We start from the raw sequence: 17,120 nt of genomic DNA, 5'->3' as shown, positions 1-17,120 counted from the left end.
CCACTTTTTCATGTATCATATAGTTTTACGCTGAGTAAAAAACACTGGGAAGAATAATTTAGATATATCTTAATTGGCATGTTTTCTTTTCTCCCTTTATATACTATGTTGAATTCCTTTGGCTTCAACTGCTGCTCAGAATAGAACTGGGCTCACCCATCAACCCTCAGGGAGTCTTTAGTTCCCACTAAATAGAAATGGTCAATTTTCTTAACTGAAATCTGTATGCATTAAGCTTTCTGGGCTTAACTTTTTTGGCTCAGATGCAAATTTGAGTTGGAAACTTTGTAGAGGCATGAATAGGACATTTCTGGTTTTGGGGAAGAGAGATGACTGACATGGAGAATATTGTATGTGTACAAAGAGGCCTTCAGTTAAATGGAGGAATTATACCCCAGTTTTTAGGAGTGTGGAAGTAGGATAATGTGACAAGGTATAAAATGATTAGGGACAAATAAGTGAAATCTTGTTTAGCTTGCAATGACTGGCGGGTTAAATCAATTTTATGGGTACTGGAGGAGATCTGCAGAATGAATTTGTGATGTTTGTTCAGATTCGTTCATAATAAATAGCCTGCTTGTCTGAGGAGGATTTTTTTTAACCAAGTGACTGGGTATTTGTCCCTTGAAAGAGATTAATTTAGTGCCCTACTTTTCTAAACAGCAATATCATTAATTGAATAATAAGAGTCTGAAAAAGAAAACTTGTAAGGAAATACATGTATGCTTGGAAATAAATATTATAAAATCAAAGCAGCAGATACATATATAACATTGCCTGCCACTGGTTTTTCTCTATCTGATTTGGCTGAACTCAGTGGCTTTAGGGTGCTTGTCATTGTTATTATTCATATTTTTAGTTAGATTTATATCCTGCCTTTTTTTTTTTTAAGAATTCAAGATTAGGTACATAACATCCTTTTTAAAAAATTTTCCCCAGAACAATGAACTTGTGATAATGCCTATCCCAAAGTCACCAAATGAGTTTCCATTGGTGGCTATCTCCAGTTCTAGTACAACTTAATCATGACATCACGTTCTACTTTATTTGCTTTTGATTAGCATGTTATATGCACCTATCCATTAATATACACACTCAGCCACTTTAGTTTGTTCAGCAAACTATGTCCCAAACAAATTCTGGCTCTAACGTTATCTTTTCATACATCCCATAACTGGGTTTAACCTCAGCATGTAGCAGCATTTCTGTACTGTTGCCATCAAATCTGCAGGAGTTGAGGTCAATTCAAAGGGGGCTTTATGAGAAGAACAGTCCTGCTGAATCGGACCAACGGGTTCATAGCCTAGCATTTTGCTTCTCATATTGGCCAACCAGATGCAGGAGGTGGTGACTTACCCTCTTCCACCGTTGTTCTCCTGAAACTATTTGGAGCAGTGTTCTCTCCAGCCCAGAGTCTTCAGGACCAGTATGTATAGAGAGACTGTCCTCCAAGAAGTTGCCCAGTCCCTGTTTAAAGCCATCCACAGGCTGCACGTTTATTCATGGCTTCTCAGCCTCTGGGGATCAATAACCGCATGTGGAATTTTGTAGTGTGTGATGGGCACTATCACAAACGGCTGCAGTGCTCAACCTGTGGGCTTGTGCAGGCAAAAGAAGAGCAAGTTTCAATGGAGAAACATAGGCTCTCCCTTGGCCATGTGAAAAACCTTGTTTCCTCTATGTGTTTGTATGTAACTGGGAGTCTATTTAAATGTCTATAATTATGTTCTCTCTTTGCCTTGGGAAATAGGAACAGGTGTTGTCAGAAAGCTAAATCCATAGTCTTCCTTTGTGTAGGTAAAGAGAGGAAGTTTTAAAAAGAGGCTGCTTGTAAGAACCTTTGTCTCAGTGCTTGAAGGTAAGGTAAGCCTCGTTTATGGCTTAGAATTATATGTATGCCAAGCCAGTTGTGGCTTATTTAGGGCTACAATATCTGGACTGCAAAACCCAGATGACTACTAGATGGAAGAAGAGGAACAGAGTCCCCCATTGGGGGAGATGGGCGGTGATATAAATTTAATAAACAAACAAACAAACACCAAGTACTCAACTCTTTGTTGGCTTTTAGTTCATTCAAAGTATCTTAATAAAGCAAACTATGGGTGAACATGAAGGGTTAAATCATATTCTATGTTCTTTCTAAATTAAACGATCACTTCTTGATTTCCAAAGGGAAAGTCATTTAGGCCCAAAACTGCCTAAAGGTACATCTTCTGATGGGGTATTCTCTACTACTACTTGAAGTGTACAAGATTATACTTATTTATCAGTGAGGCAATGTAACTATCAATGTGCTAAAAGGCCCTTTCTCTAGCATGAGTCTGGGACTGAGTTTTTACATTGTGAAATTTCAGGTGACTTCAAAATGAAATGTTGCTATTTTGGCTTAAAACAAAGGCATAGACAGCAAATCATTGCTGAGTGATATAAGGTGCAGATTTTGTGTATTCAAATTTCTGGTCTGTATTATAGATGGTGCTTGGGAAGAAATGAAGGCAGTTGAAAAAATGGCTGGCAAAAGACAAGATGACTAAATTCTATTACTGATGACCCAAGCATGAGCTTACTCCCAGCAGCAGTCCTGGCAAAATGATGTCCATTGAGTGATGAAGAATTGGAACTCTACTGAACATCTATCTATATAGTCCCGATAACCCTTTGAAGTTCTTTTTAAAATAATAGATCATTATCTAAATATTTTAAAAGAACTGACTTGGTTTACTTATATGTACCCAGGTGGCACTTGTATGTCAAACCTTTTTAGTATTTTATGATGCAGTTTGACTTTAAACATGTGTACATGTGCAACAATGTAAAACATGCACCAGAACTGATTATATTAGGGAAAATGGTTTGTGAATAGAGTGTACAAAATGCATGTCTTAGAAGAAAAAAAGATTTTTATGTCAGATTTTTTCTGAATTTGCAAACAGAAATGAAAACCATCTGAATTAAACATGTGGGTAAAATAAGTCGCGTGATCACAACATTGAGAGTTACTTATCTCTTGTCATTGAAACAGAGACTGGAATAAAAGAAGCTGAGCAAAGATAGAACTTAAGACGTAGAACTTAAGAAGGATCTTAGAGGATCGGACCAAAAGTCCCAGGTAGTCCAGAATAGAATATATACCATTCTAAGGATAATATTTATCCTTAGAATGGTATATACTGTGTAGACCACCTTCCTTTTAATTAGCTCTCAGAGAGATAAAGATGTTATGTCATACCCCCATTTTATGAGGTTTTACATGACTTCTGCACCCACTTTTTGAGTGGGGGGTGGGTTTCTTTATTTTTAAAGTGTATATCCTCTGTGGTGTTTTTACTTACATTGGCCACCAGGAGGCAGTTCATGACCAGTTTCTTTCTATTTGAAATATTTGGTTATATTGGTCTCCCAGTTCCTGCCTCCAGACATTAGGCAGGAATTATATGACAAAGCTGTGGAAATAAGTAGCTTCTGCATGCCACACTCCCTTTTCAAAACAGAAGGAAAATACTATTTATTTTTTAGTATAGTCCAGCCTTTCTCAACCTTTTGACCCTGGAGGAACCCTTGAAATATTTTTCAGGCCTTGGGGAAACATTCAGGCTCAAATATAGGCCAGAAGTTACAAAATGATTATGTTCATTTCATGGGTAGGCCTGTATGTATGCGTTAACAGTGTTATTAAACTGAAAATAAAGAATGAAACTTACTTCTTTAATGTGAAGTTGTCCGAATTTGAAATAATTTTTTAAATAGTGATCTCCCAGGGAACCCCTAGTGACCTCTCACAGAACCCTAGGGCTCCACGGAACCCTGGTTGAAAAACCTTGTAGAGTCTCTGTCCACAGTTCACTAAGTGGGAAGAAAGTACTACAATGTCCTCTGGTGGATAGATCAAATACTGTCATACCTTTAGCATTTTGGACATGTCTGGCTCATTAGAAAATTTAAAAATCCTGACTCTTCACCACTCCCAGCCTGGAAGCTTTTTCAGTCTCCAGGTTATAGAAATCTTTTTGTATAATAGCAGTAATTGTTAAGGCTTTTCTGGACAAAATGCTGGGAAAAGTTATTGAAATTGTGGAGGCTGCTTTCTTTAAAATCAGATTGCATGCTCATAGCACTTAGATCTCAAAAAGAGTTGCTGAAAAAAGTATAATAATCTGCACTAAGCTGGTGGTTTCATTGCAGTTATTGCTATTGGAATTTGGGTTTCATCCAGGCCTATGAACTTTCTGAACTGACAGTTCTGTCCTTGCAGCATGGTCTTCTGGCATTAAGTGTCTGATCATGGGAGGGAGATGCTCATTCTTGCATCCTATTTCCTCCCATAATTAGAATGTTGAACACTTGAAATGAACATATTGATTTTTTCTTTAGATATCCCAAGTAATTATTGTTAAAGCTATGATATGCCATTGAAATCAAGTGCTTTTGGGCCAAACAGGAAGGTGTTTCCAGCATTACCAAGATACTGAGAAATTTATCTTTATCAGCTGAAGTCAGAATATTGGGAAGAATGTGATCCTTGGGACCTTTGCATCAATCTCCTTCACATTAATATCCAGAGGTTCTTACTATCTTTTCAGAATTCCAAATCCAGCAACATTGGCCATGTTCACCAGAGTCTGTGCCTTATACTACTACACTTCAATACCTCACTATTGCTGCACTTCTTATTCTCCTTAAATCAGCTGGGGTCTTCCACATTTAGAAGTCACCACGTTAAAAGAGATGCTTCTGATTAGACATCTTGCTTTGAGTTATTCAGAAGGATCTGCTCCTGCTCATATTCCTGCTTTAAGTTTCCCTGTGGTTTATGTCAACTTGGTTGGTGTGATTAAAAATACCTGAATACGACTAGAGATAGGTGAAATTGTCAGTTTGGAATTTGGTCAATTGCTTGTTTTCCCAATGTTTTAAGTTGTAAGAATATGCTAGCCTGTTAAACTCCCTGAATAAGCTATATGTATACACTATATGAGAGCCCAGTTTGGTGTAGTGGTTAAGGCACCAGGCTAGAAACCAGGAGACTGTGAGTTCTAGTCTGCCTTAGATACAAAGCCAGCTGGGTGACCTTGGGTCTGTCACTTTCTCTCAGCCCTAGGAAGGAAGCAATGGCAAACCACTTCTGAAAACCTTGCCAAGGAAACTGTAGACTGTTCAGGCAGTCTCCAAGAATCAGACATGATTGAATGGATTAAAAAAATACAATATATGGGAACCAAAATACAATATATGGGAACCAGTGTAACCATGGATATCCTATATACCCAGCTTTTTTGGTTATATGGTACACAGACTCGTAAACTAACCACCCAGGCTTGGCTTGCACAACATACTAGATGAAAATGTATGGTTTGGCATGTTGTACAAAACAGTAATAGAGGGGTTTGGGAAAAGGAATGTTCTTCAATAAATTATTTTGGTTTATATACTGAAATGAAGTTCATTAAAGTGCCAGTTGAGCTCTGCATCAGAAAGCCACAATGTTCTCTTGTTTTGCTAGATGATAAGGAATTTTAATATAATATGGCAGGAGGAATACCACTAAACCACCACATTAGAATGACTGCCTTTACATTAAGAATACTTTCAACAGTAACTTGGTATTTCTAATACCAACATTTACAAAACTGCTAAAATTACATGGACACTTGCATTATGTTCCCAAAAGAATTGAAATACTGCTCTAGACTCTTAGAATTCTTTATAATTCAGAGCAAACTTACTTAAGAGAAAGAGCTACATTCTTAGTAGCTTACCACTGAGTAACCATCTTTAAGATGACATTGTTTTACTTTCAGACCACGTTATGTATATTGGGATTTCAAGCTAGTCAGCTAACCTTCATAAAAGATATTTGTGAACAGCTGGATGCAAAAGTAATGTTGTAAAATACTATTGGATTTTTTAAAAAAAATATCAAAGGATTCTGGTAGTGCCTGTTCTGATTAACACATTTTATTAAAAGGCATAATTAATTCCACCACTGAGTGAGGGGTTGTTGAACTCACATATATCTGTACATCAAAAAGTTTCAGGCAATCTCAGAAGATCTCAACAAACACAATGGGTTCTTAACCCATTACAATTATTAATTGTTAAGGTACTGGTAATCTGTCTCACATGTTCTAAGATAGAACAGTGTGGGATAGAGAGTGCCATTACCAGATGGATTTGCAGTTGGCTGACCAACCGCACTCAACGTGTGGTCCTTAATGAAACTACATCTATGTGGAGGGAAGTATGCAGTGGGGTACCTCAAGCTTCTGTCTTGGGTCCAGTGCTCTTCAACATCATAAATAACCTAGATGAGGGGATTGAAGGGGCACTCATCAAATTTGCAGATGACACAAAGCTGGGGGAAATTGCTAACACTTTGGAAGACTCAAGATTCTGAAGGATCTTGACAGACTTGAGCATTGGGCCCTATCCAACAAGATGAAGTTCAGTGGTGAGAAATGTAAGGTCCTACACTTAGGCAGGAAAAACCAGATGCACAAGTACAAGATAGGCAGTATCTGGATCAACAGTAGTGCCTATGAGAGGGTCTAGGTGTCCTGGTGGATCACTGCTTAAGAATGAGTCAGCAGTGTGCTGCAGCTGCCAAAACCAATGCAGTCCTGGGCTGCATCAACAGAGGGATAGTATCAAGATCATGGGAAGTGATAGTACCACTCTATACTGCACTGTTGAGGCTACAATTGGAATGCTGCATCCAGTTCTGGTCACCACAATGCAAAAAAGATGCTGAGGCCCTAGGAAGAATGCAGAAAAGAGCAACAAAAATGATAAGGGGTCTGGAGGCTAAATTCTATGAAGAACAGCTAAAGGAACTAGGTATGTTTAGTTTAATGAAAAGAAGATTGAGGGGGGACATGATGGCAGTCTTCCAATACTTGAAGGGCTGCCACAGGGAAGAGGGCATTGATTTATTCTCCATAGCACCTGAGGATAGGACAAGAAGCTCATCAGAGGGAGATCCAACCTGGAAATAAGCAGGAATTTCCTGACAATGAGAACTATTAAGCAGTGGAACAGCTGGCCTCCCAGAGTTGTGGGTGCTCCATCGCTGGAGGTTTTCAAGAAAAGATTGGACAACCATTTGTCAGGGATGGTATGAGGATTCCTGCCTTGGGCAGCGGGTTGGACCAGAAGACCTCCAGGATCCCTTCCAACCCTAAGATTCTATGATTCTATATAACCTGCATCTGCATAGCCACTCTGTCTTCCCCTCTTCCCTGCCCCCTCCAATTATCCAATTTAAGTCCTACATCAGTCTAGCCACTCTATGCATTGGATGAAGTGACCTGTGGATTACAAAAGTGTATGCCTCTTAATAAAATGTATTAGTTGGAAATGGTTCTACTGAACTCCTCCTGATTTTTTGCTACCATACATTGCATAGAGAGCCAGTTTGATGTAGTGGTTAAGGCATTAAACTAGAAACCGGGAGATTGTGAGTTCTAATCCCACCTTAGGTACAAAGCCAACTGGGTGACCTTGGGCCAGTCCCTCTCTCTCAGCCCTAGGAAGCAGGCAATGGCAAACCACTTCTGAAATCTTGCCAAGAGCAGGGACTAGTCCAGGCAGTTTCCAGGAGTCAACACTGATTGAAGGTGCGCACGCGCGCGCACTCACACACACAAAGATTAGCATGACTCTACTACAATGTCAGATATTTTTGTGAGTCTTATGAGAAGACACTATGAAAATCTGGTTAAATGAATAGATAAATTCTCTTTTTGCACTTTAGACTTCTTCCTGAGATCCTGTCATCTTGAAAGTAAATGATGAAGCTGCTGTATATTGTACCTTTTCTTATGCTTGCCTTCACTATGATGGAAGCCCGTCCAAAACTCTTAGGTAAGTACCAGCTAAAATTTATGGTTTTTAAATCAAACCTGAATTAAAACTTGAGACAAAGCTAAAACAGGTTTATATGTAGACAGTCCAGCAGCAAGGTAGATAGACTCAGTTAGAACGGTGATGGATGCGTTGTTTGAAGGGCTAGGTTGGGGACAGATTATCCTGGGGAAAAAATCTGTCTGTGGTTGCCAAGAATTGATATCAGCTTGATGGCATATAATCAATGCAGACAGTATATTTTTGGGGTTAATGGGATGACGTAATTACATCATTTCTTCTGATAATTCAAAAACCGAATAATTATGCATTGGGTTTTAATTGGTTGCTTTTAGTAAGACTCAGTGTTCAATAGCATTGCATTCAGCTTACAATCAAAATAAACCTAACAAAAAAGTATTTCTTTTTCATATAATCATCCATTTAAGAGAAAAGATTCTTTATCGTTTACCTTCATATCAAAAACTTATAATTCAAATGCATCTCAGAATGTATAATCTGAATTTCTCACCAGAAAAAACTTGGGCTGATTATTTATTTTTATTTATTTATTTATCTAATTTGTCCCCGCCCATCTCCTCCCATCGAGGGACTCTTAAATTTGAACTAGACCATATCCCTCATTCTCCTTTCTTGTGGGTTGGTGGGGTAGATTTTTTTGGCATACTATGCAGCAACATAGTGCTGTAGTGTGTATACTTTATAGGAAGTCACACCCAGTCAAGGCTTTTCTCACAACTCGAGCATCTATACTGTGTCTACCCTATCTGGGTAGTGATTCACTAGCTCTAATCTTCTGCTACTAAAGTCCCATATACTGAGTGTTACTTTTCTTTTATGGGTATTTTACCTGGAGTGACAAGCCTATAATCTTGTTTTGGAAGTATTTACAATTTATATATGAATGTGTGTGTTTGTGTACTTGTACATATGTTTGTGTACACTGGTGCCACAGATCATTCATGTTCTTGAAGTGTTACACTGGAAAAGCTGAAATACAGCCTTAATAAAGAAAGGAGTACCTTTGTCAAGGTATAAATGACGATTAAACCAGCTTTATCTTTTTTCCTCCTTCAGCAACTAAATGTAAGACTGGTCCATTGGACATTGTCTTTGTGATTGACAGCTCACGTAGCGTCCGTCCCTTTGAGTTTGAGACCATGCGGCGCTTCATGATTGACATCATCCATAACTTGGATATAGGGCCTAATGCCACCCGGGTTGGGGTGATTCAATACTCTAGCCAAGTCCAGAATGTCTTCTCTCTCAAGTCCTTCTTCACCCGGGCTGAAATGGAGAAGGCTATCAATAGCATTGTCCCCTTGGCTCAAGGCACAATGACAGGCTTGGCTATCCAATACACCATGAATGTGGCCTTTACCATACAGGAGGGGGCCCGGCCACTTCACAGGAAGGTTCCCCGTGTGGCTGTGATTGTAACTGATGGACGGCCCCAGGACCGTGTGACTGAGGTGGCTGCTCAGGCACGAGCAGCTGGCATTGAGATCTATGCTGTGGGTGTGCAGCGAGCAGACAAGAACTCTTTGAGGGCCATGGCTTCTCCCCCACTGGAGGAACATGTGTTCTTGGTAGAGTCCTTTGATCTCATCCAACAGTTTGGCAAGCAGTTCCAGGACAAGTTATGTGGTGAGTAATGGGATAAAGCTTGTATTGAGACTGATTTTACCCTTCTCATTTTCCTTCTACATACTTACTATGGGTGGGCAACTCTTTTCATTCTGAATGCAAAACTTTATGAAATTTCAAATCTCCAGTGTTAAACTGCTGTTTCAAGTGTGGGTCAGTCTATTTTGAGCATTTTGGAAATATTTTGAGCTGGAAACAGTTCAGTTTCAAACATGAAACACTGTTCCCAGCTTGAAACATTCCCCAAATGCTCAAAACAGCCTGTTCCACACTCAGAAGTGACGTTTTGTGAAGGTTTTTAGTCAAAACCGTTCAAAAATAAGACATGGCATACAACTCTAAAATTTATTTATGGACCCTTTTGAGGTGATTTTGTTCTGAACAGTGGCATATGCGCTGATTAAATGTACTGTATATATTTCTAATTCTATCTCCCCTCTCAAAAATCCACCTTTTCATTAGGGCTATGTTCAGCAGCCATTCTTGGTTCCAAATAACTTATTCAGGAAGCATGTATATGAGTATCTGAGAGGTGGGGTGTGTGTGTGGAGGGGGGGGGAGTTCTGCAATTGCTATTTTTATGTTGTGGTTGTTGCTTCATTCACTCTACTCCTACTCCTCCATATGCATGAAGCCTCTTAAATGCTCTCTGTTATTTTATAAGTATTAATTAATGATCATTTTATTAGTCTGTCTGCAGGAGGATCGTCTCCATGTGGGTTATGAAGAATGACCTGCAGAGGAGCCAAACTAAAGCTAACTAAGTCACTTGAGCACATCCCAGTCCATTCCTTCCTTTGACAACTCTCTTTTTTGCCTGAGGAGTCTCTGTTTCAGTTGTAGCATCTCCACACACTTGCATTTGTGCTCTTTGTTAGAGTGTACTTCATAGAATCATAGGACTGGAATGGACCTGGAGGTCATCTAATCCAGTCCCCTGCCCAGTGCAGGAATCCTCATACCATCCCAGCCAAATGTCTGTCCAATCTTTTCTTGAAAACCACCAGTGACGGAACACCCATGACTTCAGGAGGTAGACTGTTCCACTGCTTAATAGCTCTCACAGACAGGAAATTCCTTCTTATTTCAGATTTGGATCTCCCTCTGGTAGGCTCCCACCCAGTTGGTTTTTGTCCTACTCTCTGGCACTAGGGAGCAAAAATCCATACCTTCATCTCTTTGATAGTCCTTCAAGTATTAGAAGACTGCTGTCATGTCTCCCCTTTAGCCCTTTCTTCTTTAGGCTAAACACACCTTGCTCCTTTAACCATTCATCGTAAGATTTAGCCTCCAAGCACCCCACTATCCTTGTCACTCTTTTAGGCACTCTTTCCAGTTCCTCAGCATTCTTCTTGTGGTGAATAGAACTGGACACAGTATTCCAAATGTGGTCTGACCAGTGCAGCATTGTTTTCTTGCTGTTTGGCTCACAGTCTTTGGAACAGCAATCGTGTTGTTGTTTTGTTTTTCACGTCACCACCTACACTGTGCCAAGATACAGGGCAGATTGCAGTGGCAAATGAAACTCTGGAGTAAGATGTGGTGGAGTATTAAGTTGAAGAAGTGCATTTGACTTTTTCCTCCAATTTTATCCCAGCAAATGTTTGCTGGGTTGTTTCTAAATCAATAGACAATTCAAGAGGAGGAAGCTGTATAGACCTGACACCCAACAGCTGCCTTCCTACTTGCACCCATTTAGCAGGAAGGCCTGACAAAATCTACTGGAAGCACATTAGAACCCAGCTCCATAATTGGATTTTCTGTTTCTTTGCAGCTGAACATAGGAAAATCCTCCTTTAAGACTTTCTAGTTAATTTTACAAAGATTGGGGGCCAATGAGGCAGTAGATGTTGGAGGTTGAATGGGTGGGATGGGAGTCTATTCTTGCTCTTGCTGCGCTGGTTCTCTGAAAGTGTGATAACTAACTTCTGTAGGGGTCTTATGGGTTTTATAGATACCAGCCAGTCAGTGCTATGCACAAGTGGCTTCTGCTGCAAATCTATATGATCTTTTCTATCCAAATTTCCACCTAAAGAGAAAGGTATTTAGACTGAGCTACATGCTTCTAAATGAACTCTACTGCTTTAACAATGTTACCATTTCCAGCACACCTTTCCTTCTCAGTATACGAACTTACATCTTCCAGGTGTTGATATGTGCACAGAACTTGATCATGGCTGCCAGCATACGTGTGTCAGTATCTCGAGCTCCTTTTATTGCCAGTGTAAACCAGGATACAAACTCAATGCTGATGGAAAAACATGCACAAGTAAGAGTTTATTTAACTGATGGGTGAAATTTTGAAACTATATTGTGGGCACTCACAGAATAGCTGCTTTTCTGGACAGAGGGAAAAACATTTAACCATAGTTCTGCTATTTGGTTGCCATTTTTATTTTGTAATAAAGCCTGTGGGACTCATTGTTTCTGGGGTTGGTACTTTGCAGTACGCTAGCTTATCTTTTGCATTTTTATTTTTAAAAAATCTAGTACATCAAGTGGTTTAGTGGTCATAAAAGGACAAGGTGGATGATCACTGATGCAAATGAGGATCTGTTGGGGATCCCAGAAGGGATGGATGGACAGACAGACAGACAGACAAACAGACATATAATTAATAATTATTGAATATGTATTAGTTATGGTACCCAACAGAATGTTAATTGGAATAGTGCTCATGTATGTACAATATCTTCCAGATGGTTAAAGCAGATTAGACCAATTTTAAAAAATTTTGAAATCTGTGATTCACAGACAGGTGCCATTGGATGGAATTGGTTTTACAAAATTGCTGAGTCATGTAAGAAGCTATATCATGTGGGAGTTTTATCTGATACTGGATTTCTGTGAGTCACGTGCTAATGGAAATAGTGAAGGGAGAGTCAGAAATGCTCCTTATAGCCAGAAATAAATGCTTATAGCTAATGTGAAAGTAATAAACTAGAAGATGTATCTGTATCTAGGGCATTTTTTGCAAAACTGGGATTGGGTTCTCTGTTATCTGTACCAGTGGTGTACTGTAGAAAACATTCCTCTAAGTCTTTCTTTGAAGGTCCAAACTCTGAGTTCTGTTTTACTCCTGCAGTCATCGATGCTTGTGCTAATGAGAGACATGGCTGTGAGCACCAGTGTGTTAGTTCACGTGGTACCTTCACTTGCCGTTGCCAGACAGGCTATCAACTCAACCAAGACAAAAAGACCTGTAGCAGTGAGTAAACTCTGTGCTGCATCAGCAGCTATAGGGAGAAATAACTATACTGTTGAAACTTGGAGGCAGGGCAGGTGTCAATTTTCAGCGGGAAAATGGTATAGTGAGAAAGGCCACCTCCCCTTGCAGTGCTGGGATCTTTCCTGTCCTCATTATACAAAAAAGGAGAATCTGTGGACCTTCTGATATTGTTGAAGTATAGTTCCCAGCAGCCTCAGTCCTGCTGGCCAATGGAGAGGGATGTGGTTATTGTAGTTCAACAACCTCTGGAACATCTCAGATTTTCCAGCACTGTATTAAATATGTTCTTCTGTATTTAATGCCAGAGCTGTTTGATGTAAAGGAAATGGAGCCATTTCGCAGGAGAAAAGGGCAAATGTTTGTGGCAAATGCTGGATTTTGAGTCCTGCCATTGGGTTAAATCAACATTGTAGATCGTTTTATTGCACAGTGGTGATCTTCTCTAATGGTGTCTTTCTTCTTTCAGTGATTAATTTCTGCAATTTCAGCAACCACAGTTGCCAGCATGACTGTGTTAATATAGTCAATGGATATTACTGCCGGTGTCGTGATGGCTTCACTTTGCAGGCAGATGGCAAGACGTGCCAAGGTACATTTTACATATGCCTGGCTGTGGCATTATATGCATTAGTCTCTCACATGTAGTGCACACTTAAATGGGCCAAAGGATTATGTCTTTGGAGTTAGACTGGCAGAGCAGTGCAAATAGTCATCCACTGGAGTTTTGTTGTTGTTTATTCATTCAGTCGCTTCCGACTCTTCGTGACTTCATGGACCAGCCCACGCCAGAGCTTCCTGTCGGTCGTCAACACCCCCAGCTCCCCCAGGGACGAGTCCGTCACCTCTAGAATATCATCCATCCACCTTGCCCTTGGTCGGCCCCTCTTCCTTTTGCCCTCCACTCTTCCTAGCATCAGCATCTTCTCCAGGGTGTCTTGTCTTCTCATTGTGTGGCCAAAGTATTTCAGTTTTGCCTTTAATATCATTCCCTCAAGTGAGCAGTCTGGCTTTATTTCCTGGAGGATGGACTGGTTTGATCTTCTTGCAGTCCAAGGCACTCTCAGAATTTTCCTCCAACACCACAGCTCAAAAGCATCGATCTTCCTTCTCTCAGCCTTCCTTATGGTCCAGCTCTCGCAGCCATATGTTACTACGGGGAACACCATTGCTTTAACAATGCGGACCTTTGTTGTCAGTGTGATGTCTCTGCTCTTAACTATTTTATTGAGATTTGTCATTGCTCTTCTCCCAAGGATTAAGCGTCTTCTGATTTCCTGACTGCAGTCAGCATCTGCAGTAATCTTCGCACCTAGAAATACAAAGTCTTTCACTGCTTCTACATTTTCTCCCTCTATTTGCCAGTTATCGATCAAGCTGGTTGCCATAATCTTGGTTTTTTTGAGGTTTAGTTGCAAGCCAGCTTTTGCACTTTCTTCTTTCACCTTCATCATAAGGCTCCTCAGTTCCTCTTCACTTTCAGCCATCAAAGTGGTATCATCTGCATATCTGAGGTTGTTAATGTTTCTTCCAGTGATTTTAACTCCAGCCTTGGATTCCTCAAGCCCAGCATGTCGCATGATGTGTTCTGCGTACAAGTTGAATAGGTAGGGTGAGAGTATACAGCCCTGCCGTACTCCTTTCCCAATCTTAAACCAGTCCGTTGTTCCGTGGTCTGTTCTTACTGTTGCTACTTGGTTGTTATACAGATTCTTCAGGAGGCAGACAAGATGACTTGGTATCCCCATACCGCTAAGAACTTGCCACAATTTGTTATGGTCCACACAGTCAAAGGCTTTAGAATAGTCAATAAAACAGAAATAGATGTTTTTCTGAAACTCCCTGGCTTTTTCCATTATCCAGCGGATATTGGCAGTTTGGTCCCTAGTTCCTCTGCCTTTTCTAAACCCAGCTTTTACATCTGGCAATTCTCGCTCCATGAATTGCTGAAGTCTACCTTGCAGGACCTTGAGCATCACCTTACTGGCATGTGAAATGAGTGCCACTGTTCGATAGTTTGAACATTCTTTAGTTTCCCTTTTTTGGTATGGGGATGTAAGTTGATTTTTTCCAATCTGATGGCCATTCCTGTGTTTTCCAAATTTGCTGGCATATAGCATGCATTACCTTGACAGCATCATCTTGCAAGATTTTGAACAGTTCAGCTGGGATGCCGTCGTCTCCTGCTGCCTTGTTATTAGCAATGCTTCTTAAGGCCCATTCAACCTCACTCTTCAGGATGTCTGGCTCTAGCTCACTGACCACACCATCAAAGCTATCCCCGATATTGTTATCCTTCCTATACAGATCTTCCGTATATTCTTGCCACCTTTTCTTGATCTCTTCTTCTTCTGTTAGGTCCTTGCCATCTTTGTTTTTGATCATACCCATTTTTGCCTGGAATTTACCTCCAATGTTTCTAATTTTCTGGAAGAGGTCTCTTGTCCTTCCTATTCTATTGTCTTCTTCCACTTCTGCACATTGCTTGTTTAAAAATAATTCCTTATCTCTTCTGGCTAACCTCTGGAATTTTGCATTTAATTGGGCATATCTCCCCCTATCACTGTTGCCTTTTGCTTTCCTTCTTTCTTGGGCTACTTCTAGTGTCTCAGCAGACAGCCACTTTGCCTTCTTGGTTTTCTCTTTCTTTGGGATGTATTTTGTTGCCGCCTCCTGAACAATGTTGCGAACTTCTGTCCAGAGTTCTTCCGGGATCCTATCTACTAAGTCCAGTCCCTTAAATTGATTCTTTACCTCCACTGCATATTCCTGAGGGATATTAGTGAGCTCATATCTAGCTGATCTGTGGGTCTTCCCTAATCTCTTTAGTCTGATCCTAAATTGTGCAAGAAGAAGTTCGTGATCAGAACTACAGTCAGCTCCAGATCTTGTTTATACCGACTGTATGGATGACCGCCACCTTTGGCTGCAAAGGATGTAGTCAATCTGATTTCGGTGTTGTCCATCTGGTGAAGTCCATGTATAAAGCCGTCTCTTAGGTTGTTGGAAGACAGTGTTTGTTATGCAGAGTGAGTTGTCTTGGCAAAATTCTATCAGCCTATGTCCTGCTTCATTTTGTTCTCCCAGGCCATGCTTACCTGTAATTCCAGGTGTCATTTGACTGCCCACCTTAGCATTCCAGTCTCCCGTGATGAAAATAACATCTCTTTTAGGCGTGTTGTCCAGTAGGTGCTGCAGATCCTCATAGAACTGCTCTACTTCAGCTTCTGCAGCATCTGTGGTTGGGGCGTATATTTGGATCACTGTGATGTTAGATGGCTTGCCCTGAATTCGAATTGAGATCATTCTATCGTTTTTTGGATTGTATCCAAGCACTGCTTTAGCCACTTTACTATTAATTATGAAGGCTACTCCATTTCTTCTGTGGTCCTCTTGTCCACAGTAGTAGATCTGGTGGTCATTTGATGTGAAGTGGCCCATTCCAGTCCACTGGAGTTATGAATATGATTATGATGCTCTAGATTAATAAGCCATGACTGTTATATAAAAGCTGCTCTTTGAATATTTGGAGAATTGTGAAACATTTCTGGGAAATATTTCATGGGAAATATTTCTATTCATGTATTTAATATTTCATCTATATGAAATCCCTGTTAGAGATCATCTTTTGGTTTGAGGGAAAGTATCATCAATAGGTTGATGGTACCCAGCTGTACATCACCAGTCCAGGTCTAGCCAGAGATGTTGTGGGAATCTTGAATTAATGTCTGGAGCCTCTGAGGTGGGGTGGGGAGAAACAAGCCCTAGCAAGATGGAGGTACTGTTTGTCTGTAAACTTCTGGGTTTTCAAGAAACTTTGGTTCCAGGGTTAGCTTAGTTGGGATCATGCTTCTCCTGAAGGTGCAGGTCCATGATTTGGGATTTCTCACAGCATCTGCTTGAACAGCAGGTAGACACCATGGCCATGGGAACACTTGCCCAGCTTCAGCTGGTATGCCAGTTATGCCCTACCTGGTCCAAGAAGTTCTGGTGACACTGACTCATATCCTTACCACCAAACATTTGGATTATTGCAGTGTGCTCTACTTGGTGCTATTTTTGAAGATAGATCAGAAGCTGCAACTGGTACAGAATGGAATGGCCATGTTAGTCAGTGAAACCTGCTATTGCAGAATAACACCTGCACTGTCAGTCAGTAGGCTTCTGGGCCCAATTCAAAGTGCTGAAAAGTTCTATATGTTGTAGCACAGGGTTTCATTAGGGACCATATTACTCAAAATGATTCTGCCCATCCTGTAAGGCCACAGAGAGAGGGCTTGCTCCTGTGAGAGACGAAGGGTGCATGGGCCACAAGGCAGGCCTTTCCTGTGACACCCGCCCCCCTGCCAAGCAGAAGCGGCACCAAGTAGAGCACACGGCAGTAATC

General features: G+C 40.6%; 1 protein-coding gene across 1 annotated transcript in view; it reads left to right on the top strand.

Moving 5' to 3' along the window:
- Positions 1-17,120, top strand: part of MATN4 (matrilin 4) — a 47,964-nt gene that overhangs the window by 16,842 nt on the left and 14,002 nt on the right. Inside the window, exons 2-6 of the mRNA XM_063297142.1 lie at positions 7,751-7,860; positions 8,938-9,507; positions 11,654-11,776; positions 12,593-12,715; positions 13,203-13,325. Coding sequence (XP_063153212.1) covers positions 7,785-7,860; positions 8,938-9,507; positions 11,654-11,776; positions 12,593-12,715; positions 13,203-13,325 — 1,015 coding nt within the window. The 5' untranslated portion in view covers positions 7,751-7,784. The remainder of the gene's footprint in view (positions 1-7,750; positions 7,861-8,937; positions 9,508-11,653; positions 11,777-12,592; positions 12,716-13,202; positions 13,326-17,120) is intronic.

Source organism: Candoia aspera, chromosome 3, assembly GCF_035149785.1.
Source record: "Candoia aspera isolate rCanAsp1 chromosome 3, rCanAsp1.hap2, whole genome shotgun sequence".
Lineage (NCBI taxonomy): Eukaryota > Metazoa > Chordata > Lepidosauria > Squamata > Boidae > Candoia > Candoia aspera.
The sequence above is the reverse complement of the archived record's forward strand: the minus strand, read 5'-3'. Positions and strand labels throughout refer to the sequence as shown.